The sequence below is a fragment of the Stegodyphus dumicola genome, chromosome 3 (genome assembly GCF_044657685.1).
Source record: "Stegodyphus dumicola isolate Sdum_Otavi_A_Nest chromosome 3, ASM4465768v1".
NCBI classification, from domain to species: Eukaryota; Metazoa; Arthropoda; class Arachnida; order Araneae; family Eresidae; genus Stegodyphus; species Stegodyphus dumicola.
Window position 1 is genome coordinate 51559201 of NC_140770.1, and position 27026 is coordinate 51586226.

Here is a 27026-nt window from a genome sequence, read left to right on the forward strand (position 1 = left end):
AAGAATGGTGCTTCGAAATAATGTTAAGTCGCTACCAATTTCAAATTAGCAAAGCTTGATTTATTCCGTTGAACTCGTATAATGCAGAGCATAACTAGCAAAAACTTTAGAAGGTTTAAGTATCCATTGCCCTCTCTTCTAAAAAAATTAAATCAGATGAAAAAAATTTCATATATGAATAAAACGTTAATAAGCTAAAAACTGCAGAACTTTAGCTACAGTCTTCGCGTCTCTGAGAACATTAAGCATATTAACCTTTTTTTTTCCTAATCCGAACATAATGTTTAAGAAAGGTTTGTTAAAGACGTCGAACGCTTTGCCTTTAGTATTACTTAAAAAACGCCATATTAATGTGTTAGCAGAAATATGTGATGATATTTTATAGATAGGTGCGCACTAACATGCGCATTTACGTGCGCATTGAATCAACAACTTTTACTGTTTCATATGAAATCAAAATATAGTATTAAATAAATGACACTTAAGTATGCAAGCTTAATTTTTTATGTATATGTGTAGGTTATGCAATTTAGTTTATTTGTATGTTAGTTTTTGGTAGAGTTTAGAAGGAGAGGTATGGTTTTCTGTCAATGCTTCAGAGCACTGTAGGCATCTTCTTACGACGGCAGAACTTTCGCCACCTCTTCTTCGATAGCAGTTCCCCCGCTCCAACAGAACTGACGTCCGTTATAGAAGACAGAGATTCAATGCTAGAAGCTTTCGAACGTTCATCTATAACGAAACAAAGAGTAAAAATTAAATTAAATGCATCATGCTGCCTAATTCGTAAATTCCTTTAAAACTTTATTAAGAGTAAACACTCAAAAAGGGTTATATACACATGTTTGAGTTAGTGCATATGCAGTATACAGTAACTACCAATAAGTATTTAGACACCTATCATGGAAATGAAAAACGAAATTTATTCATATTCAGGTTCTAGGTAGAGCCTTCCCAAGGAGCAATTACAGCCTCAAGACCTCCGGGGTATGCTTTCTACGAGTTCTTGTATGACCGCTATTGTAATTTTCTTCTACTCGGCTTGGAGAAGACTATATTAGTTCCTTCACCGATATTTTACGGTTTTTGCACCCCTAAGTTCGGCGATCCAACTCATCCTAGTGGTTTTCGCTAGCATTTAGGTCTGTGCTTTAGGCAGATCAGTCCATTCGGTTAACTCCATCGTCACCATACTAATGCATAGTAGACCTCACAACATGACAGCTGGCGATGCCGTACTGAAAACAGCATGAGTCCAACCAGTAAACCTGCCACAATCGTAGGAAGTATACTATCGCCCAAAACAGTGCCTTAGGCATCGGTGTTGAGTTAACCATGAATTTAGACAAAGGATTCAGTCCATACCAGGAGAAACACTCCCAGATCATAATTCCACATCCGCAACTTTACTGTGGACACAATACATTCTGGCAAGAGGCGTTCTCCAGGCAGACGCCATCCCCAGCCCCTACTGTTCGAACAGTAGATGGTGAACTTTGATTTGTTGCTCCAGAGAACTCGCTTTCACTGATCAATTGTCTACTGTCACTGCACACTACTGTCTACTTTGCACCATATTGACGGAGCAGTGCGTTTTAACTTTTTTTTATTAAAAAAAAATAAATCCTCGTGCACCACAAAGTATCGCACGAGACTTACAAATCGGAAGTAAAAAAGGCAAAATTGTAAGTAATAACATCAGTTTTCAATAATACAATGAAATCATGCACAAAGAGAAAAAAAACACAAAAAATGTAAATACAAAAGTTTAAAAATGTATAAAGAAATCATTTACAATGTTTAAAATAAAAGTCAACAAAATTGTTGAAAGCTCAGTAGGCCAAAGCTGAAGATACAAAATCATAACATTTCGGGGGCCAATGAATTCCAATTAATTTTAATCTGCATTTCAATAGATTTCTTGCTTTATCAAGCAATGGGCAGTCAAAAAGCAAGTGGAAAACACTTTGCTGCGCTAAGACTGCAATAACACATTGGAAGATGTCAGCTTAAATCGTTTAAGATAAACATTAAACTTACCATGTCCAGACAAAAATTACGTAACTTTAAAATTGAGCAACAAGTCCTTACTTTTCAGTCTTTCAGAAATAGTTGGGAAGAATGTTTTAGTAGCAGATCCCTTATCAGGAGAGACATAATCACAATTCCACTGCTCAATCATTTTAGCTTTGAATGTTTTTTTTTTTAAATAAGATTTTGGAATTATTTACATCAACATTAATATCATTTTTAGTTGCATTCTTAGCAAGCCAATCAGCTCTCTCGTTTCCATAATTACCCGAATGACCACGTACAAATGTAAAAAACATTGAAATACCCTTCTTCTCCAGATCTCCGAGAGACTGCTGTATATCAACAATAATATCATTACATAAAGAGGTATTTTTAAGGGATTCCAGGTAAGAGAATGAATCCGTACAGATTACGTAGCTGGAATTACGTCCATCCTGGCTAATTATCCACTTAATTGCAAAATTAATACACAGAAGCTCAGATAGTACATTCATTTCTAATGCGAAATTGGTGACACTCAATTTAAATATCATCTTCAAAAATAACATAAGCAAAATCAACGTTTTAACTTTGTGATCTTTATATGGGCAGCAGCATAACCATGAAGAAAGAGCATGTGTGCTTTCTTATAGATGGTATTCATTGAAACAACACTCTCAGTTGCCTGTTGAAATTCCTGGAGAGTGTGGGCCATCGGATGGATGCGGTTCTTCCGAATTTGTTTGGACAGCACCAATCGGTCCCTAGCTTTCAATTTCGCCGATCTGCTGACTCGAAGCACATTCCGATAATTACCACTCACCTTCCACTTTTGAATCACATAGGCACGGTTCATTCTGGGTAATTCAGCTCACTAGATATGCCCCTTAAGGATCGGCCATTTTTGTGATACTCAAGGATTACACCTTTCCCGAAATCAGATAACTCTGCACTTCGTGGCATTTGCATGCCGCTAATGCCAATGTTGTTTCCTACATGATATTTGGAGATGGTGGGCGTGATGTATATCTGGACCGAAGATATCGGCATTTGCATGGCTGTCCAAATATTTTATTGGTAGATAGTGTATAGGTAGAGTAGCTAGTAAACAGATTACAAATATCATCAAAATAAAGCTGCATGAATTACTTGCTTGGCAAGCAGTTCGATTTTCCAAACATTCCTTTATATTTAAACTAACCTAGCTCTTTATGAGATCCCAATACTTTTTGCATCCATAGTTTTGGGTTGTTGTCACAGCCGCATACAGACCAGTGTTTGCATCGTCAGCGAAACAGGCATTGCAAAAGTGAGCTTTCAGGGAACCAAAAAGTGAAAATCACTTTGGGCTATCTGTAACTGTACGGAGGTTGTTAATAAAGTTACCGGGATCTGCAATAAATGTTTTACTTCTCAGTATCACATGAGATCTGACATTGCCGTCATAGAATATTAAGCGTGATATAGTGCACCTGGACATTTTCTATACACTGCAGCTCAGGCCTGCAACGTTAGATTGTAATATTATGCCGCTGTTTCATTCGCTGTTTTCCTCCTAAAATGGATTACTAGTAGACTAATAAACGCATTTACACTTCACTCCTTGTCTCATATAAATTCTCTCAGTATGATAGCCATTTTCATTTTCATTCTTTCCACACCCACAAAACACAGTATGTTTATGAATTCAACCATTGTAAAATATGATTGTATTATTACCAGGTTATGCATTTTGAAACCATTCTTGAATATTCTTTTTATCCCAAAGCAGTTTGTAATTCATTTATTGACTTTTTCTCGTATAATTATTCCGATAAATGCATATTCATGCCAGAGAATTGCAATCGATTTTAGTCCTAAAAGTACTTTAGCAAGCAATTCAAAACAGACTTGCAGATTGAAAGGTAAATGGATCCAAAATTGAAAAAAAGCATAATATAGTAAAACACGCATAAATATGCACATTTTACGTGTAGTTTATAATATGGTGAACCATGCGCGTTTATATTCAAAGCCTAAATTAATCACTCTAAAGCACAGGCAATAAAAGAAAGAAAACTTTTGTGATGAACCAAACCATAACACTGTTTAGGAGAAATTTTTAAAATTCTTTCCTAAAATAATAAATTATTAGTTTAACGTTATTGTCTATTAATGATATAATTCTGTCTAACAGCGCTTTGCAATTTGGAGTACGCGGTAAAGTTTCTGGGGTTATGCCATAATATTTCAAAATGGTAAGATCGAATAACAAAATCGTTATGGTATTGATAACAAGTAGCTAAATCTTTACTTAAGCACTTCTAAAATTCTTAAAATGTAATATTTTCAATTTCGAGATTCTTCCGCATCCGGAGCCCATACGCACTGGCCATAGGATAATACTGGTAGTTCAACCGAGGCTCGAATCCCGGCAGACAAGCTGCTAGCTTGAGTAATTTCGTAAATTTCCTCGCTTGTCTCGTAAATTTCTTCGTTTGAAAATATTAATGTGTTTCTTTTTGAAAGTTCTACATTAAAGGTATCTCTTCTCTTATCATAATCAGTCTTTTCCCATTTACTTTGGGGAAATATGTTCCACTATCCAACGAAGAAGAATTGATTGGAATATCTTGCGACAATAATTTCAAAAGGATTACTTTCAAAACCCTCTTCATTACTTTTAAGAGAAAGAACGGAGAAGGAAAATTCCGTTTTGCTTAACATAAATTGCTGTTATAACTAACAAATACTTAATTACAATTTCATCAAATAATTTTTACCTTTCGCAGAAATTACGTATATGAAGCTAGATTTTTTTTTTTACATTTAGTTTCTTCAAAAAGTGTTATCCAGAACATGCAGGACTACAAACGTCGTTGTGACTCTATCTTAGTAGGGTAACGCCAACCATTGAGGAGCTCGGCAAGCGTAAACAAGCACACCTAATTCACTGTTTACTCAATTAAATGCTTAATACGATTTATTAAATTTTTGATGCCGCTTTTGGGTTTATCAATATATGTAACTAATTAACTAACATCTATCGTAATATAAAACTAATGTAATATTACAACTCCAGTGTTTTCGTTTCCAGGTGTTAAGTGTACGTCAGTTTATGTAAGTTGTACGTCAGTTACATATGCATTTCCATCCTACTGTTTTTTTTTAAATTCCTAAGATGTTTGCATCTTTCTAGAACTACCATGATAATATACCCTTCAATGAACCTTCCATTAATTCGAAATCGGATGACCGGAAATTTGGCTCAATCGCAAAAAAGCTAGTGAGTGTTCCAGCTGAAATAAAGTTTTTTAACTGCTAGAACCTAGTAGAACCGTGTAGCGACTATTAGCTAAGTTATAGTTACCGTAAATAACAACTCCGAAGAAGGGTTAAAATACCTTTTATTTGAGCTCAAGTAGATTTACAAATGGCCCCCTCTTGGGCGTACAGGAAACCAAAACTTTTGGTTTGAACTTAAAAATAAAAAATGTACAACTAAACTAAAACTAAGTATAATAAACAGCCTAAGCTGCACAGAGTCCTTAACCTTAGTTTTCGTCTAACTAAAATCACCAAATCACCCGCTTAGACTAACAGGCACGTAATAAGCCCGGCCGTAAACTAGCAAGCATCGACTAGCAACTAACAACATAGGCGTAAGGCAGAACACGCTCTCTCCATTTAACAGAAGCAGCTCATACCTCAGCTTACATAGTAGCTCCTACCGTAATTTGCATAAAGCGTTAAACTGCAGACCCTTTTTGGCAGAAAAGCGTAGGTAGAAAAATGAGGAAGGAAAGAGAAGCTATTTCTAAAATAAAAATAACTATTAGAAAAATAATGTATGACCCTACAAACTGAAGGTTTGAAAATTTGATTTGATAAGTTAATATATTTTGTTCATTTGAACAACTTTGCTTCGGATAGTTCAAACAAAATCCAGAATTTCTCTATATTTTCCCTTTTGACATGCTTATATATCTGCGTGTATCTGATTACTTAACAATGTTATTTAAGTGTGCTTAATTTATTCAGTCATCCAGGGATAATATGAACATGGAGAGGGAAATATCTAGCAAGGAAAGTCAGTTCTTTATTTTTTTTAAAAAAAATTCAAGTGTGATAATTTATCGTTCACAGATTATGCGAACAATAAGTTTGCGAAGAGTTAAGTAACGTAGATATTGCGAAAGCAATCGGAGAAATGCGCAAAGAGAAAACACAGTGCTTCTGAAGCTTATTTAGTATGGACAAGGACTGATATTTTAACTTTATGCAGTCTCTATTGTACAAAAAACTACAATATTTATGAAAAATCTAAAAGTTGGCTGAAGTGTCGAAAGTTAGCAGTTCACGAACATTTCATCATTTTTTTTTTCGTAGCGATGTAAGGCTATTTGTATGAAATGAAAATATTGTTGCGTGCGTACGGGTTCGTTACGAAATGAATGCACAAGTCCGATGAAAAATGAAGAAAATTTATTATTATCACAACAAATATGATTAAATGTCCTCAAATAATCGTGCAGTATCACAATATGTCACAGTAGTTATCTTCTAACTACTCAAACGTTCAATAGAACTTAATTCAAAACAGCTAAAGAAAGCTAATCCGCGAATTCGCTACAGTCAACAAGAGCAGTTTTCTAAACAACAACAAATTAAGTAACTACTCGAACTGAGAGGTTTTCCTCCTTTTATAAGATTTTAAAATCGCGCGCGAGAATTTTCCAATACTTTCTCGAAATCAAGAAGAGATATTTATTAAATGTACGCGCTCTTGTATTTTCAATTTTCCGGCTTAGCTTTCTTTTAATATTCGTCACGCGCTGCACTGCGCGGGAAATAAAATCATTTAATTTATAATTGAACTAACATTAGCTTTTTAAATACCAAATTCGTAATAATATATACAGCTGCTTGCAAAATGAAAATATATCTGATATAAGGTATTTTCTGCGTGGTGTAAAATTAGCACACACGGCGCGTATTCAAAAGGTCAGGTTCGGTTAACCCCTTCCAGCAGGTTGACTTATCCCTCCTTCCAGCATGACTTTGTGGTGTAAGGATAGCACACTCGGCGCGTATTCGAGAGGTCAAATCCCGTCAAGGGCATTGCACATTTTTCGCATCTCCTGCTTCAAAAAAAAATCTTAATGATTCTACAATGTAAATTTAGAAAAAAAAAAAAAACTTTTTATATTTCTCTTTTAAACTAATTTTAAGTTTTTTGAATTTTAGCTTTTCCATTTTATTTCTTTCTCGACATTTTGGAATTAACTTTCCAGCATACTTTAAACTCCAACTAACTAGAACAGTTTTGCTGGATAATCAACATGATATTTCGTTATAGCATGTATGTTACATTTTGGCAGTCGGGCACATGAATGAAGCTTGGCATGAAAATCCGGACATTGTTGTGGCTGGGTGTCTTACAGCAGAATCACAACACAGAAGAATTTAACTTTAATTACACATCTTTCTCCAATTTAAATGGCAAATCCTTATTCTTTTAGATTCTCCAAGATTACATAAGCGATGTAAGGAAAATAAAGAGTATGTAGAAGATTAAATTAGCAGTGTAAATTTCCCTTCTCAATTCTAATTCAGACTGAGTTAGTTTTGGTTCCCTATACATTTTGATTGGATAGTTAATATTGCTGTGAAATTACTATTGGTTGCTTGAGACTTAATTCCATTTACATCATCAGAATTATGTAAGTCATATGACATGGATTAATCTAGAAATGACGCAGTGCAGAAAGAGGTTACTGTTTTTAAGAGTTCACCCTGAACATAACGCACTTGCTTTCTATGCTTTCGCCTAACTGGACTGCAGTATGCATTCTGTCTGCTTTTTCTATCATACTGCAAATTTATCTAAAATGTAAACGTTTTGGAATAGGCACATGTAATATGCCAACTTGTTTGTGGCCGCAACATGTTAGCTGAAATAAAAAATGAGATTTAATCTGCCTTCGCCTCCAATTCCTGCTGGTCGTTCGCTTCTAAGTTTGTTTTTATCTCATGTGTATACAATGAGAGATCTCATAGGGCTCATTTTGATTTCTTTCTCTCAAGGGACTCAGAGAAAGCGATAATGATAAATAGCATACAATTTCCATTAAAAGGAAACTGTTAATATATTATTTAATTTACGGTTTTGCTAAACAAACAAAAGCTCTGAGGTAACATACTACATGTATTTATTTATCATGTTTTAAATTTTTGAATGGTGTCACGCTCTGTATTCACGTTTTTACTCTTTTCTGATATAATTAGGTCAAAAATGAGAAAGTCAAAAATGAAGGAATAGTTGATTTCTCTTTATAAACAGTTCTTCTTTGTAAACATTTTCTACATTGTGTGTTAAAATGTTTTTAAGTATATCAGATTATAAAATAAAAATTGAATACAGAGCGCAAAATCAGGAAAAAAGCAATAACACACGAGACACAAATGGCAAAACAATAGAAATATTCTCAATATACGTAGAAATAAAAATGGAAACATTAAGTATTAATATTAAAGGAAACAAAACTCTTTCAAACAGCTGCATTTCACTGCAGAAACGGACGGGAACAATTTCTTAATTCCCAGGATTTAATTAGTTGTTTTCTTCTGACGTTATTGTTTTCTCCTAATTGCATTATATTTCACTTTTTGTTTCGCCAGTTCTTTTAAAATAAAAATCGCTTATAAAATAAAATAATGATTGTTGAGTCAGAGGAACCAATTAATTCTATCATAAAATGCTAACATTTCATATCAGTTGATTATTTTTATATACCTCTTTTAAGCACTTGTTATATTCTAGTCTTTTAAAATTTTCAGTAATTAATTTTCTGAAACATTAACCGTGTTTCACGAAAATTCACTGAGTAACATGGAATATTGAATGTATGCAGCAACTTACAATGAAGTAGACTTCATTGTAAGTTGAAACGACTAAATGCCAACCTGTTTCAATGAGGTCTTCATTATGGCTATCATCATAAATATTTTGCCGACCTTTTAGAGGATACTTTCAGTTTCTAACAGTTATTTTAAGTTTAAACAGGCTTTACTGTCTATTCTCCATCTACTATTCCCTACCAGAATGAGTTTTCAGTATCACATTTTATGCAAACGAGTTAGAAGAAGTATTTAAGGAAAGTTCAACTCATTTAGAGAGAGCTGCCAAAAATGGACACTATGCTGCACTGTCTTTTTTTGCCAGTTTAATTCACTTTTCTTAAGTGGGCTCATACCCTTAAACCGATCATAATCTTCGAATATGTGACTTTTGCAAGAATTGTGATATTTTATTTATTTTAAAAGTAATTACTTCCAACACTTTACAGCTGACTACATAACATAGCTGCTTTATGGAATTTCGGTATAATCTTTCACGATATGATCAAGACATCATGATGTTATATCTAACCAATTCCAGCTTTCAAATTTTGTTTTGGTTTTGCATAAAGGATAAGAAACTCTTTCAGATATGCATCCTTAGAAGTATCAAACATACTGTTCTCACTAAATAGGATTAATCTCCTGGTCAAGAACATTAGAATGTAAAACTCATATTTGGCTTCTGATTAAAAGCCGATCTAAAATTCAAAATGCTTTCGCCTTCAAAAATTCAGTTTCAGGCAGATTAAAATCGCAACAGGAATTATAATCTCAAAAATAAATGAGAATCTCCGCAACAATCAGTTTCAGTTCTGCTAGTCAAATTCACACTATGTTTGGTTTTTTTAATCCCTAAATTTGCATTGGTGTTTGACACTGAAGGCTATACCTTTTCATAAATTTTATTCTGCCTCATGATTTTTTTCATCAGTGTTACGGTATGCCAACTTGTTTCTCCACATTTTCAATAACTTAACCACATTTAATAAAGATCACAATGTTTTCATGCCAACTCTAGGTGCTGCTTTCTGCCCTAAAGAGCCCTCACATAGCCTGGAGGTTTCTTCCATCCCAGACTGAGAGACACTGGGACTCGCCAAAGTCTTCCTGACCACCATTAGTATCTTACAGCCGGATGCAGCGAGCATTGAGACCTTAGCTATTTTTCCTTCGATTATCTCATCTTATTCTTTCTTCAATCCATTCAAAGCCAATGAGAGAGCTGTTTTATTCCTAACTTTTCCCTTAATACATGATAACAATCATTTGATTTCTTCCTGTAATTCACCGCTTTGTTGCCAATCAGATTTTTTTTTCTTTTTCTATTTTTTCCCATTTAAAGATATATCTGCTGTAGTTAACTCTGAAGTAATATATGTGTTTCCTCTAATACTTATATCTTGTTCTTATTTTCTTTTCAGCGCATGATCGATAACATAAATAAGAAGCAAAAGATATATCACTTCAACACAGAGTGGGAGGATCAACTTTCTTTCATTCACTTTTTCAAATCAAAGCGTACATGTTTATTATGAAATGCTAGTCCTAAAATGTGTAACACCTGGAACAGGTATTTCAACAGTATTCATAAAAACTTTAATGAAAGAAAATACGCCCTTTAAACGCACAAATTAGAAAGGGAAAAAAGGATCTGGAAAAGTAAATTTCAAAATAATTATACAGCAAAGTGCATTTATTTAACAAAGAAAATACTCAGTAAAAAAATTTGTTTCTTTCTTTCAACGAAGCTCATTTGTAACACACAATAAAAGCCATTTCAAACTGATGTCCAAATTACAAAAGAACCCTTGTCATTAGCTTCTAACCGACCTTCTAATGACCATAAAATTAAAACTGAAATAACAGGAACAATAATGATAAATCAGCTCTCGGCAAGAGTAGTATTACGAAGAAATAAAATTAGTGCTTTTGTTTCTGAATCAGAATTCTAAAAGATAAACAAAATTGTATTTATCTCTGAAATCTTATTAATCTCACAGTACATAAGATGACTTCCATGAACTGTTAATGTAATGAACGTTTCTGTCTGTTTTGCAAAAAAAGGTTTATATCTGAAGGCATGAAAGAGATACGAACCAATATTTGATCTTCAAAGAATACGCAAAAGAAAACTCTGGAACGAAAATTTGACTTGTGTAATTACAGCCGAAGGCACGCATTTATAATGAAAAGATGAAAACACAGATTCATTAAGCAAAATAAACAAGATCGCCTATTCTCAAAATTTTCATCAGAACACTTCTTTTCCTGCAAGGAAAATTTATGCCTAAAACAAAAAGTACTATTTCAACGTATAGAGCAAATATCAAAGAAAAATATAAACTGCATGATTCGTTTTGTATCTTCTGAATAGGTATTTTCTGCCTTCTTTCCGTATGCCTTCGTGGTGTAATTGGTAGTGCACTTGACGTGTATTGGAAAAGTCCAGAGTTCGAGTCCCGGGTAGGGCATTGCACATTTTCAGGTCTCCTGCTTCAAAAACACTTTATGAGTCTATAGAATGAATTACACAAAGTGTCTCAAAAGTGACTGGCTATACTGGCATAAGAGTATGTATTGCATTACTGAGCTGTTGATTGTTTAGGTTAAAAATAACACGCCAAACAACGATTAATTTAGAGGTCAAAGAACAAAAATCAGCGTTATATTTGCAAATTTTAGATGGTTTTACCTTTCAATGGCTCATTTGCACATTGCCATCTGAGGAAGCTGGTTCGGTAAAGCCATAGAAAATAGTGCTGGAAAATTTTCAAATATAACGCTAACTTTTGTTGTTTGACCTCTAAATTAACTGTTGATTGCTGTTGCAACTATATTATATGATGATACTGGCAGACGCTTTTCCACCTAACGTTTGATGTTGTCAGATTCATCAAGAAATAACATGACCATGGTCAGCATGGTCACTCAGTTTAATGTCATCGATATATCTTTCTGAAGTGTCATTAAAGTGAATCTTGTTATAGACCAGGCATATCAAACTCGCGACCCATGGGTTACCTCTTGACTCATCTCTCTGCTGCCCTCTTTCAAACTATGAAAATAAAATAATAAGTACATATATGATTGTAATATGTATATTAATAAAAAGCAAACTTCCACTGCATATGAAAGCGTATATACAGTCTCGAGTGATAATTAGGACTCTTGAGACGATGTCTTTACAAAATTACTTTCTTACCAGCCCGTTTTCAGTTAGAATTAATAGAAATTTAGTGCGAATCTAAACCCCGTGAAGTAGATATCTCTGATAAGGTGAAGTGGGTATTTCCGAAACCCCAAAAATTCAGTGAAGTGGGTATCTCCGAATTTTACACATTCTTGCCTGCGATGTTTCCAGTAAGCTCAAAATCTGCATCCTACATAGTTTCCATGTTCGGTACTATGTGCCAGTGTTTAGAACGCTTCTGACATCTGAACAAGAGCACTTTCTCAGCGAGACCCAGGTTAACAGATATTGATCTGATCTCTATTCTGAAAGTTGTTAGTGTGGAATACGTATCTCTAGATATCCGAACGCTGGTTGCAGGAAAAAGATGCTAGGAGTAGGAAAGAAACAATAGGTATCCATTTATAAAAAGAACTTGGCAAAAACCTTAACTATCCATAATTTTGTATGTTCCTTCTATTTTTTAAGAACTACAGTATTAAGTAAGATTTTATCTATTTACTCACATTTTCACTCACTGCATAATTAAGCATGAAAATGGCTTTTTGTTTCTTGCGGCCTGTGCTATTGTACACTCATAACTATTTGACCTACTTCAAATACTGGGTTTGACATGCCTGTTGTAGATGAGTCAAAATCGTACTAGCGATGCAGCTCAGGAAATATCATCTTAGACACTGGAAACCGTAACCCAGGATAAGAAGCAAATACAGGAAGAATCTATCACTTTAAGCTATGTGACGATATTAAAGATTGCCCTGTCGAGACCAAAACGTAAGTAGCTCTAATCCTTTGTGAGGCATTTATTTCAAAATTAATATATTTTTCATGTTTCCAAGAATTTATTTAATTCTGATTTAAAAAAAATCTTTCAAAAATTGGTAGGGGCGTTTGAGATATCATATTCTGCGACATGGTTCACAGTCGCACGTTTCATAAAAATGCGGCGGCATAAACTGCGTGACATGCCAGTTATTTCAGAAACTTCCTCGGGAAAAGTGCGAAGATAAAATCCCCGAAGTCTATCTGCCTCAGGGAAAAGAGACTTTTGTGGTAGAACTTTTAAAAGGAAACTGGTTTGTATTCACATTATACATGGGTTTGGTTTGGTTTATATGTTTACGGCAAAGCCTCGAGGGCTATCTAAGAGGACGGATGCTTTTGTGGAGGACTTGCTAACATTACACATGGGAAAATCACAACAATGTTCATACAGTTCTTGCCGAATATCAAACCCTGGTCGAACTATCAGTGTTTCTCCGTCTTAATCCCTCAATCACTAGTAGACCTGCCGCCCAGACGATATGGTGATTAAGGGAGCCTACTGCGGTACTGAAGGGCCCGGGTTCGAAAGGCATGGATGTTTTTAAATGTATAATGTCTTCACGGCATGGGGGCACTCTAAATATACGAGGCCGAAAGCCCTCTTGTATGGATTGGTGGTAGGGGCTCCTTCAGGCTCTGGCAACCATTCCTCCATGAAAATTCATGGACAAGACAACAACAACACTAGCAAGCCTGTAACATCAAGCTGCAGAGAATATAAATGTTACATTGCTTCAGTACTGTTTGTAAAATTTTATGTAGAGAGCATTATCAACTGATATGATATGAAATCTGATCTCTAACTGATATTTTGTTCCTTTTCAAGCGATTAAACTGCTTCCAGACTAACAATGGTTTGTTTAGCCTATATTTTTGTTCTTAAAAGTCTTTTTAAACATTGTGACAGTTTTTTCATAGGAAACAAAAACTTGAATTACTTGAATATTGCCTAGCCAGTCATTTGCCTAGCCATCATATTACTTGAATATTGCCTAGCCGGTCATTTGTAAACTATTTTCACCTCCTCATCGTGTGCCTTTAGTACAATTGGAAGCACGTTCAGCTATGAGTGCCCGGAGCTGGAAACTCGGCGAGGGAGTTGCCCATTTTCCATGTTTCCTGCTCTGAAAACCCTAATGTCTCTCCTGATTTATCACGATGCGGGTAGATCAATCCAAGCACGTCATCTGTATAATATAGACTCAAGACATTCAGTGGCAAAACCCCGAACTACTTATACTTCGGGAGGAATTTCAAATAAATTCCGAAAACGATTAGATCACGATTAGTATTGCAAAATTGATTTTAGTTTTCATTGATGACACTGATAGCTTTAATTTCCTGGATCAAAGTTACAGGAATAAGAATTAAATAATCGTATGAATGCGCCGTGCCTACCAATAAGTACTCCTACTTTCTTTCGAAGAAAGAAAACGATGTGTAAAAATAGGAGAAATTAGTGCTTTTGACAACAACAATGCTTTTGAATTAAATAATACTTAATTCAGTGTTGACGCTCAGTTTAGAAATACTTATATGTTTTATAAGTGCAGAAATATTTCTGAAAGATCATGATATGGAATATGGAAGTTTGACGTATTTATGTTACATGTTCCAACCAATGGCCTTTTTTATTTGATATTTTCACTAGGAAAAGGGTCTTATTAACGATTACAGAAAATAAATATGTTTCTTTCCTAAACCAGGCAATACTTTATTTCAGACAAAATTTAAATTTAGGTATATTCATTTCAAGCTCTGTAACTACAGAATGTTTCATAGATCATGAATTTTTTGGAGGAAAAGAGTCTTTTATTCTGTGCTTACGTTCAGATGCCATGCAAAAACATGCTTAAACAACATTCGATAGCTGTCAAAATGGATATTTTCGTTGAAATATGATAACCAGAATTTTTTTGCGATTACAATACTTTCTTTACTTCTTACAAGGAAATAATAATTCTTTAATCCTGATTAAAGCATTCACCTGAGAAATAAATCATTAAAAATTCATAAAAGCTTCCTGAATTCCTGTATTCTGAAAGTCCACTCACGTTAAAAATGTCTAAATTCATGCTCTTTAATTAATTTAGAATTTAACTAAATACTACACCTAACGAAGAACAATTATTCGAGTAAAAGATAGAAGTGAGAACTTTCCAACGTAAACAAAAAACACTACCGAAAGTTTTAAAAAAAGAGAGGTCTCTGATTTGACGTTAGTGGCATACTTGTGTACCCTTCCTCTTCCCTCGTATCCTAACACGAAGGAAGACAAATCGTTTCTGGACGAGGATTAATGATACAGTTTGTTGTTAAAAGCTCTCGCTACCGCTAAACTTGAGTAATTACTTTAACGCAGCTGCTAACGTTAGAGAACAGAGCATGTGTATTATTCAGAAGATTATATCGAGCCGTGGGTTTCAAAGCTAATATATGACAAGATTGCTGAAATAATCTTCCGGAATCAAAGATAATCAAGAAACCCTCCTTAGATAAGTAGACCGAGTTTCCTTCTGTAGATGTTATCTGCGGTTTTATAGCATGTTTCTTGAATTGGAATTTTTATATGTTTATTTTCGTATTCTTTCGAAAACTTCTTTATGTGAGTTTACTTAGCTTTAAAGAATCTTCATGTAGTAAATGTCTTTTAAACCGATTCAAAAAGGAAAAGTATATAGATCGTTTGTGTCTAAATCTGGGCTAAACAGTGATGCAAGCAATATTTTTTTTAAACTTCCAACCCTTCACAGCAAATTTGAATTAACGACACTTTGGGTGAAATCCCAAGGTTTTTTAAGTATTTGTCAGAGTCTCTCTTCTCTTGTCATTAAATAATGAGTTTAACTTTCATGTACGTTTGGCGACCAACTATTGCCAATCAGATAAGACCACTGAGCACAGGTAGTTTCACATAACCTATGTGTAACATAAGTACGACCATTTTCCCTCAAAAAGTCCTCTATGAAGGCATCTCTTCCCTTAGACAGATACTCCTTGCGTGTTTTGATATATATATATATATATTTTGTGTGTGTGTGTGTGTACATCGAATAAACAAAAGAAAATTTCATTGGTAGTCACTTAAGTAAAATATAGTCAGACTACCAAACTATAATTTACTTAGCGTGTTTCCATTTTCCCTAGTTAAATTCAACTAAACTGATAAAAATATATGTAAGTACAATAAAGAAAAAGTGCGCTTAAACAAGTTGAAATGCAATAGGAACTAAAAATACCTGCACACGTTGTGAGAGAATTTAAAGACAGTTTAACAGTAACTAAAATAAAAATAATTTTGAATTTGTAAGATTATTTTCTCCTTCCTTTCCGCATAACTTCAAGACATAACTGGAAGCATACTCAACCCGTATTCGAGAGGTCAAGGGTTCGAGTCCCGGCTAGGGCATTGCACATTTTTCGCATCCTCTGCTTCAAAAAAAAAAATCTAATTACTCTACAAGTGGCGTCTGCAATTAAAGGTGATGGACGATAATTCGTCACCACCAGGATTTTACGATTGGGTTCTCTAATCCCTTTAAAAGGGGAATGTATAAATTACTTTCTCCCCACTTTCCGCGTGCCTTCGGGATGTAAATGGAAGCCTACTTGACACCTATTCAAAAGGTCTAAGACTCGAGTTCCGACGAAGGCACTGCATATGAAAGCACTGCATATTTTTCATGTTCTCTGCTTTAAAAAAAAATGACTCTACAAATTTAAAAGACTGATAACTTAATGACTCTACAAATTAAAATGACTCAGACTTTGTCGGGATATCTACCTAAAATGCATTGTTGCTTCCCTAAATGCAGAAATAAGTCAAACGAAAATCACTTACAGCTAAAACAATAACATAAAGTTAACATAAACTATAAAGTAGTATAAATTAAAACCTTCAGCAGATTTTGTTCGAAATTTTATAATACGACACTAACTGGCAAAAAACTTCAGTAACAAAAATGTTCCAATGCATTCGCCTGGAGGGTGTCCTTTTAAACTCAGCTTTCTACCAAAGGACACTAACGACAGGGAAAGCATAATTAATACCAAACACAATCAGCAAAGAGGAAGAAATTTTATAACAAGTGTATTCCAATGCAATCTGATTGTACAGACCCATGAAAAGCATTCTTTAGAAAAATAAGTAACGGACCATGCATTTTTTAAATTGAATACCAATCTCTCTTCTAGTATTTATTTTGTTATTGACTTTTATCATTATCATGAGATTTTAAACATGATTTAAATATTAGTACACAGGTTAAAGTATTCCGCAACATAAACATATTTTTCATAGCTATGAAATTTTTGGTTACAGCCGAAAACATCGCGGCAAAAACATCGCGGACGAAAACGTCGCGAACGAAAACAACGCTAGGAGAAGACGTCGTGGTACAAAACATCGTGGGAGAAAATATCGCAGTCCTAAAATACCGTGGTACAAAAACTCGTTGTCGAAAATAAAGCAGTTCAAAAACTTCGCAGTTTGAAAACATCGTCGTCAAAAATATCGTGGTAAAAAATAAAGTACTACAAATCATCGCATGACGATAACGTCGCATGCATGCGTTTTTCAAATCGCATATATAACTGACTATCTCCATAACTAACAAATTGACATCCAAAACATTGATTGCATGCTATACATGAAAATGTTCACGATACTTTAAGAATAAACGGAAACAAAACAATTAGTAATTTTCATTAAAACAATATCAGATTAACAAATGTGAAAGAGAATAATTTGATCCTGAACTAAGCAATTTTTATAGAGGTAACCTCATGGAGTTATTTATCTTCCTTTTTCTAAGCATTTTTAGACTGTATTTTTCATACAAAATTATCACTTAAAGAAAAAATCTTAATTTATTAAACTTTTTAAGTTACATTAATTTTCTAAAGATTTTCAATTTTTAAATGCTTAAGTTTTCTTCTTATTTTTTCCACCAAAAAATTATTAATTCCTTCAAATATATGAAATATAGAAGAAAAGAATCCCTCTTTCTTTCTTGTTTTCTATGATCTTCATACGAACATGCATTTACAACTTTCAAAACCTGAAAACGCATGTGTGCGATCTTATCGTCATGCGATGATTTGTAGGTACTTTATTTTTTACCACGATATTTTTGCCGTTTTCTCCTTGCGTTGTTTTCTCCACGATGTTTTCTTTCGCGATGTTTTTGCCTCGACGTTTTCGGTGGACACCGAAATTTTCGATATCTTGCAAAATGCATCATTTTCATAAAGCCAACGCTAAATACAAATTTATCCATTTCTAGAACTAAGAGTGAAGCATATGACCCATTGAGCAGATATGTTAATATACTACTTGTATACGGTGAAAAACTCTTTAGTAAAATCTAAAATTCTGCTACTTTTCAATATAATAAAAATATTAAATTAAAAATATGTACTCATAAACACAATCTAATGATGTATCTTTTTTACATTTTGCATGGTTTTGCCTTCCTCATTTCTTTTTTTAATAAAAAAAAAGTCTCTTTAATGACTTGTTTTTCTTTAAATCTCAAGAATTTCCTAAAGGTTATTTCGGAGAAATAAATTTTATAAATTTGGAAATTCCTTGATCTGGAGAAACAAAAGATTTCGAGAAAGTTCTGTCATTAGCGGCACATTTAGGTCTCTGACAGAAGTCTGAAAGTGCAAGATCTTTGGATGTAAATCTCGGATTATTTATGAATTCATGAATGTTGTTTGATACGAAATTACAATATCATTATCGCACAAAATGACGAGAACAGTTCAGTGCTTTAATGTTAGGCTTCAAAGATTCCTATGGCGAGAAGGTAAACATTTGGATGCTATTATTCTTAAAGCAAAAGGATACACCTCTAGCACAGAAGAATCACGATGCTCATAATTGATAATATCATACAATGGTACGTAATTACCGTATTTATAACAGATAGCTCTGACTTGCGCTGAGAAGTGGTCCCCAGTGTTTCTTGTGTTACCGTTTACGCAAAAGAGCATATTACTAGCCCAAAAGGAGTTAGGCCAAAAGGGCTATTAATTTCGTTTAGGCATTTTCCGCCGAAAACTTTAAATGTCAGCTCACTTTTTCAAACTGTTGCCACCAAATATTATCACTCTATGTTATACAGTGTGTTTATAAAGTCCCGGATCCATTTTGATGTTTAATAACTCATAAAATAATAAAGATATAAACAAACTTATGGCATTTATTGATGGAATAACTTATATATTTTCCTTTTCAGGTTTGAATATCTTTACCTTTGTGAATATCGTCTGAGCGTGCGGCTAATTTCAGATAATTTCATTTTCCAGTCTAAATATCTGTACTTTTCTAAATATCGTCTGCTTATTAATTGCAATTTTACAAGGTTATTAAGAAAAAATTAAGAGTCATGCATACGATGTTCAAATTGTTCAAGTTTTGGAACCGGACGATAGGTCTAGGAGGATGGCCTTTGCAACAGATATGCTAAGGAAGATAGATGACGATGATGAATTTCTGAAGCGCATAATGTTCTCTGACGAAGCATCCTTTCATCCTTCTGGCATTGTTAATCACCATCTGAAAACCCCCATGAATACCGCGAGGCACAAAGATATTCCCCAAAGGTTAATGCGCGGTGTGGACTAATGCACGACCGAGTCATTGGGTCTTTCTTTTTTACAGAAAAGACGGTCTCATCAGTCGTATACTTAGACATGTTGCAAAACTTCGTATTTCCACAACTAGAAGAGCTTCAGCCACATGTCTTTCTGCAACAAGGTGGTGAACCACCTCATTGGGATACCATTGTTCGTAGTTCTTTGAATGACCATTTTACAGAAAGATGGATTGGGCGAGGAGGTCCAATTCTTTGGCCACCCAGATCGCCTGATATAACACCGCTGGACTTTTTCCTTTGGGGATTTGTAAAGAGCAACGTTTACTGGAGGAGAGTGTCGAACATGGATGACCTAAAAGACAGAATTACTACAATAAGTCTCTGTGGATGCCGACATGCTTGCCGGTACCTGACGTGAAATTGAATATCGACTTGTTATTCTCCGGGTGACGAAGGGGGCACACGTGGGAGTTCATTGACAAGGGTCATGAAACTTTTTGAGCCTATCTAACCATTTATGTTATTAATTTCAATCTATCTTTATTATTTTATGAGTTATTAAACATCAAAATGGGTTCGGGACTTTGTAAACACCCTGTATTTAAAGAAATTAAATAATGAAGAATCTGCATAATTGTATGTATGTTTCTCGCATTGTGATAAAACAACAGTACCTAGAGCCATCAAAATTTGAATAACGTAATCTTCCACCGAATATTGGCATCTGGAAGACCTAATTTGAAATCTGGAATTAGCTTTATTATCGGTTTTATATTTTGTAAAACTTTAACGAATTTTTGATTAACAAACTCAAGGATTTCAAAGCGAGCGATGGCAACAGTGTACGGGAAAAAAATTTTTATCTCCAGCGCGCGAATACTGTGTATCGGAAATTCTAAAGATATGCTCATTTTAAAATTATTTTGCGGTATCGCTGCTGAATTGAGTTTTATGGTTTAAGTGCAAAGAACATTTAAAAAGTAAAGGTAACATAGAAAAGGTTAAAAAAAAGTCCCTTTGGACTTTAAAATAATACTTTAAGTAAAATATGAAAAGTTTCAGAGTTTTTTTATTTCTATTGTCTTTTTATTTTCATTTCATGCTTTGATGAGTATTCTATCATATTATTCAATCTACGTGAGTAATAGCACAGATTCTTGAGAAGATCTCTTGCATTGTTACAGATGTGTAGACACTCTCTGCATAATTATCCATTTCACCGTTTTCCCTGAGACAGATTCATAGCTTTGAAAAGTGTCGTCAGAGGCTTTGAACTCTCATACAACATACATGTAGTATTTTCTGTAATATTTCTAAACTACATTTTTAGGTGTCATTTTTCATGATTAAGATATGAAAGATTTGATAAACATGTTCATGAGAAAAGTCATTTTTACTTCCTTGTACGAAGCAAAAAGGAAGTATTGTAATAGCGAAAAGTTTCAGGCAGCATATTTCAACGAAAATATCCATTTTGACCACTATCGAATGCAATTTAACGATGTTTTTGCGTGATAGCTGTACGTAAGGACAGAATAAAAGACTCGTTTCCTCCAAAAAAATTATAAAACTGTTTTAAAATTAATTCTGAAGAGAATTTTTCGTGGCGTCTGTACGAACGTATGTACGTACGTACGTACTTGCGTACGTATCTCGCATAACTCAAAAACGAATAGCCTCAAGAACGTTGAAATTTTGTATATAGGACTGCTATAACATCTAGATGTGCACCTCGTATTTTGGTTGCAATCGGCCGCACCAAACGTATATAAATGTATTTATATATATATCCACTCTGTTACCCGGCTCAGTGATCTCAGTATCTTTACTCTTATATGTTTGTAAATTGTACATTTTTTGCTTTAAAAATGATTGAATTATCTTGTTTTTATCTTCCGGTTAAGGTTTTTATGCCTTTAGTAAATCTGTATGCAATATTTTTAGAATTATCAACAATTTTAAAGTTGTTTAAGTGCCGCTAAGCATTTTTTTTTATGGCGGTTATTGATTGTTTACATTTAAAACAGCAGACTAGTGGATTTGTTGCCAATCTAGAGAAACTTAGCTTCGCAACAACAAAGATAACGCCTTCATTGATTATTGCCAATTAAATCATGCTTAATCCTTTCTGGAATTTTTTTCGAGGAAATAAGTGTTTAAGATTTACTTCGTAATTTTTAATATAGATATTTTGAGTTTTTATGTATTTTTGCCTTCTCGCGAAGTGAGAACTGAATTAAGTGAATGAGAAATACTCAATCGTCTGTGAAAAACTGTTGTTTCTTTTTTGTTTTATTTGCTTAATTTCTTTTATACATCATTCTAGCTTTATTATTTATTATAGTATTTGAATAGAACATGTGGCAACGATTAGATAATTCTATTCTTTAAATGATATAAATTTTGTGCATTATGAGTTATAATATGAACGAAATATAATACTGTGAAGTGATACCGCCAAAGTGTCGCTATGGTAAACAAATACTAGAGTGAATTTTAAAGAATGCATTTATTCTATTGTGGTTTATGCGCTGTCGGCATTAAGTAGATTTAATTCAATCCAATAAGTTTAAATGAAATGCAAGAAAAAATGCATATAATTTAATATTCTGTACAAGGAAGTCATGTGGTGTACACATCAGATTTTTTTGTCCTCATTGAAATGGCATGTATTGTGTATATTGTACAAAGTCACTTTTTTGTCATTGAAATAGCATATATTGTATATATCGTACAGAGTTGTTCTCCAATTCATAAAAATATTCTTTAATATAATCTGAAATATCTTGACATTCTTTACTGCCTATATAGAATGATGACCTCTTTTATTAACTTGACTTGAGCTGGTGCAATTCTACATACGTAACGGAGAAGAAAAATCTGCAGACGTGACCATAGAAGAGACATAATTTATTGCTGGATATTCTTATACATATTCTCAGTCACTCATAATTATGGGTGCGGCGCGCATCCAACAATTTTATATAGTGTTATCTAATCCTTAGATAATGAATGACACAGAGAGGCGAATTAGAAGTGCTAGCAGAGCGAGAGAAAAGCGAAAAGTAAGTACGCATTTAGAAAAGCGAGAAAAGAAACAGCGGAAGTAGCGTTTTTTTTATGCTGATTTGTGAATGGATAAAAATTATCCATATTTCTACGTGTTACATAATATGGCATGATAGATTAATTTTGAGATATGAATTTCATTAGGACAAGAGGAGGTAGCCAAATTAAAACACATATATGTATACATTTATACATATTTTACATATTTAGTTCTGTATTTAAGATAGTCATTGGATATTAAAATCGTTTAAAGATTCGGGTAACACTCTTCAAATCAACGAGTCTGTCTTGCGGGAAACGGTGAAGTACCTATTCTCCTATCAAATCGGTTAATGAGGAGAAATATTTTCTTATCTCAATCATGAGAGAAATACTGTGATAGAAGATAAATGTCTCAACAAGTCAGTAAATTTTTCTCATCTTCTCCGATCATTCATTGAATAAAACAAACTTTTTCTTCTAATTCCAAATTTGATTACATGATATTGACTATTTCTCTTTCTAAAAGAACATAAAATAATTTCTATCGATAGTCCGTTTTATGATAATTACTAATCTGCCTTTAATTATTAAAAGGAGAAGCTTTTTCTAGTCATGATTAGGATTTTATAAACATTACCGACTCCTAGAATAAAGGTGAGTATTGCAAAGTGAGTAGAAGTTACAGGTTTTAACTTTTTAATCAATTAAAGAAACGATATGTCACGTACAGAACTGAGCATAGGGAGTAACAACAAGCTGAAAAATACTCTAAAAAATTAATTTTTTCAATAGCAAAATTATGGAACGAATTGAAATTAAGATAGCAGGTATTCAGGAAGATTCTAACTCACCATTAAAACACTGGGGATTCTGTTGCTTTAAAATGTCACCGACACCTTTCAGAGACTCTTTGCAATGCTTATGCTTCCGTTTCCCCAAAGGAGCGTCGCAACAAGGGCATTTTGCTGGGACACTGGTGACAGCTTGGGCAGTTTCACATATCTTCTGAGCTAGAGTCTGTGTCTCAGTGCATATTTTCTAAAAAAATTTTTTAAAGATTTACTGCAACCTCTTAATTTACAGGAAGTTTTCACCTGAGATATTTCATTTAAGTATTGAAATTATAACTTTAAAAATTTACGCATTGCTTAATGTAAGGAATATATGTACACGGCGGGCGAGAGTTAACTCGCTTTTGAGAATTGCTTATTATCTTTTAAATAGTTACAAACTTTTCATGAAACAAAAACCATTTTTTCCTTACAATAGTAGAATTTATTACAGCGATATTTATTTCGTGACTGCAGGTATCAGTGGCGGTTCATCTAACATCATGTGAGCGGGCTTAGCTGGCATCCCTATAACCATCCTGGTTTGGAATGGATGTCAGGTTAAACGACTTTCGCAAGGTGCCTGTCTGTGTGATCACTTCGAGTGACTATTTCTTGAACCACTTGCACATTGCCTTCCGTCCTGAATGCTCAGTGGCGACCGCGTCTCCTAACATATGATACAAAACTTGTGTCCATTAGCTTCGTGTGGCAATTCCTTATGGTCTTTGCGTCAACCGAGGCACGAGGTCCTTTCACATTTCGTCACCATCTCTTACTATCAGCTGAGTTGCTGTACTACCTGTTATATGACTGTCAGCATTTGTACTTAAATGGTGGAACATTCTGTTGTTGCTAGGCCTAGCCAAAAATCTTTATAGAATATTAAAATTGAGCGGAATTTATAAATTTACTTCGGAAGATGGATATTTGTGACCTGTGGTTATTAAAGAGACCCTGTCAAAACTTTGATTATGCTGCTGAATGATTTTTAATTAATTTAGATTGCTTTTAGATGTTCGCAGTTGACTGCCAGGTAGTCTATGAGAGTTTTAAGTTTGTTTTGCAGAAGCTTATTCTTTTGAAATCGTTTCCGCCGTACCTGGGCATTTTCAGCTGTATACGGCCGGAAATGTAGATCTTTCGTAATTTTGAGCTTGAACATATAGTAATCGATGGCTGTTGAGCCGCATATGCATAAATCTGTGTGGTGCAATCCAAAGCGAAAGAGATAGGCTGCAAAAGGGCCATGCGCCATCAGGAAATATGTCATTCATTGCTCTGTCTGTAGTGGTTAATTCCCTTGAGGGCGCCGGGTGGACGAAATTAAATGTCCTCTTGCCTGTTAACTCTAGTGTCCAGTTAGGTTTCCACAGGGACATAAGGTCCCGTTCCTGTCTTGATTTAAGATGTGAAAATGGAATTCGCAGAGAGATGGCTGCGGCAAGTTGTCCGTTTCCACTATTTCTTGCCAGTTGGTCGGCTGCTTCATTGCCTACTGTGCCCACATGGGCCCCCCCCGGTGTTGACTCAGGAGAATTCCTGGAAAGTACAGGCTAGGATCTGTACTTGAACAGTCTCAACCACGGAGGTAGAAAATCTTCACAGGACTGGAACCCGAGTTCGTTCAGATTGGTCCAGGCTTGGCAGGGACTATACTGGTACTGTCGTGTCTGCCACTCAGTCGTGGTGTCGTTACATTTTAGATAGATAGTGCGGAGCGGCATTTAATTCCGATTGGCAATAGCCTTAGGACGGAAGTTGTCCCGTCACAAGCGATGTGCCCACATGGGTGTTTGTTCAGTGAAGCTTGGAACGGATATTCTCTGGTAAATAGGATAGTAAGTGTTAAATTTCCGTTGTACTTGTACAGAGGACAGTCATATTTTGTAGCGGGATTCCAGCTGAGTTTGCTCAAGCGAGGTTTAGACATTGTGTCATGTCACGCCATTGATATCTGCAATGACGTATGAAATATCATGTAATAAATTCTAGCATTGCAAGGAGCAAAATATGTTTTGTTTCATTAAATTTCTTTACGTTTTTTAAAAGTTATAATCAGTTTAATAGGGAGGTAATTTTCTTCCATCTCATACATAAAAGTAATTTTTCATAAAATATAATTCTAAAATTCCATTTACTTACATGAAAGAATTTCGTTAATGGAACAAAAATAGAAGATTTACGAAAACAATTTCCATTTCAGTCTTGTTTTAATTTTTATCTTCTAATTGAACTATAACAAAACTCATTATTGAATTAAATTTTCTCAACGGTATTTTTTTCGAATTAGCAGAAAAATACTGTCTTCGGTCTGTCTCCGACAAAGGAGAATGTTTAGGAGTAACGCCTGCGCGTTAATCGTAAGCGGCCCTGAATCGTCTTGAAAAACTATTTCTTTTTCTAATTTCTTTTATATATCGTTTTAGTTTTATTATAGTATTTGAATAGAACGTACGGTAACGATTAGATAATTCTTCAGATGATATAATTTTGTGCATTCTGAGTTATAATGTGATTGAGATGTAACTTGCTCAGTAAACGTATTGCCAGAGTGACGCTCTGGTAAATAAATTTACTAAAAGTTCAAAGAGTATTTTTATAATATGTATAGTGTTTTAATGTTGTGGTTTATGTGCTATCAACGAAGTAGGTAAAATTCATTATTTTTCTAATATGTACAGTGTAGTAATACTGTGGTTTATGTGCTATCGACGAAGTAGATTAAATCCAATTTAATACAGTATTATTTGGAATACTCCGCTGTAGTACTAACAAGACTTATTTTTTATTCCGAAACACAATAAAATAGGGAATAGGAGAAAAATATTATTTGAAATTTTCTTTCCACTAACTTAACTAACACCAGTAAACAGAAAAACCAATTCAATTTAGGAAATTCGTATACATGCAAATAAGAAATTAGTAAGAATGAAAAATTGTTAAAAAACAATTTTGGTAATAAATTCTCACACAAGAAGCACTATTCACTTGAAACGCTTAAGCGCTTTCATCACTGTATCTAGTTGAGCTGTTCCTTGATACTAAGAATGCAACAACGTAAGTGAAAATACATGTAAGTAAGACCAGTGCCTAAGAAAGGTACAACACAGAGAGAAATGATGATCGTTCTGACGACGAACAACATCTATTCACCATCAAGATCTGTTGTGCATCATAAATAAAGATATGATAGCCATGCCAAGTCTCTGCATTGGCCAACATGCATTAAATGGACTACCCTGCAGGCTGGCCAAATTGATTGAAAATACTCTTATAGAGAAGATAATACTTCTTTGCTAGAAGCCGGTTAATCACACTGAACGGTTATTAAATTTGGTGTAACGAAAGGGCTTTGAAGATAATGTCAAAGATGTATGCATGATGATTTAGCTTGCTAAAGCATACGAATACATTTTCCTACAGATTTGTTCGATACAAGTTCAAAAATAGAATTTTTAGCCCAACAATTTGCCCAAAAAAGCTATTAATTTCGGTTTGACAATTTGCGTTAATTCACTATAAACGCAGAATCACTTTTTAAATTGTTGCCACCAAATATTAGACCTCTGTATTACATTTAAAGAAATTAAATAATGAAGAATCTGCATAAATGTATGTATTTTTTCA

At 34.2% G+C, this 27026-nt stretch overlaps 1 protein-coding gene across 1 annotated transcript in view; it reads right to left on the reverse strand.

Annotated features, from left to right (window-relative positions):
• Positions 1 to 492: 492 nt before the first annotated feature.
• The window catches only part of LOC118197990 (uncharacterized), a 38775-nt gene continuing 12241 nt past the window's right edge, over positions 493 to 27026 (reverse strand). The window contains exons 3-4 of the mRNA XM_035369567.2: positions 23418 to 23604; positions 493 to 732 (exon numbers count right to left, since the gene is read on the reverse strand). Of these exons, the coding sequence (XP_035225458.1) occupies positions 596 to 732; positions 23418 to 23604 (324 nt within the window). The 3' untranslated portion in view covers positions 493 to 595. The remainder of the gene's footprint in view (positions 733 to 23417; positions 23605 to 27026) is intronic.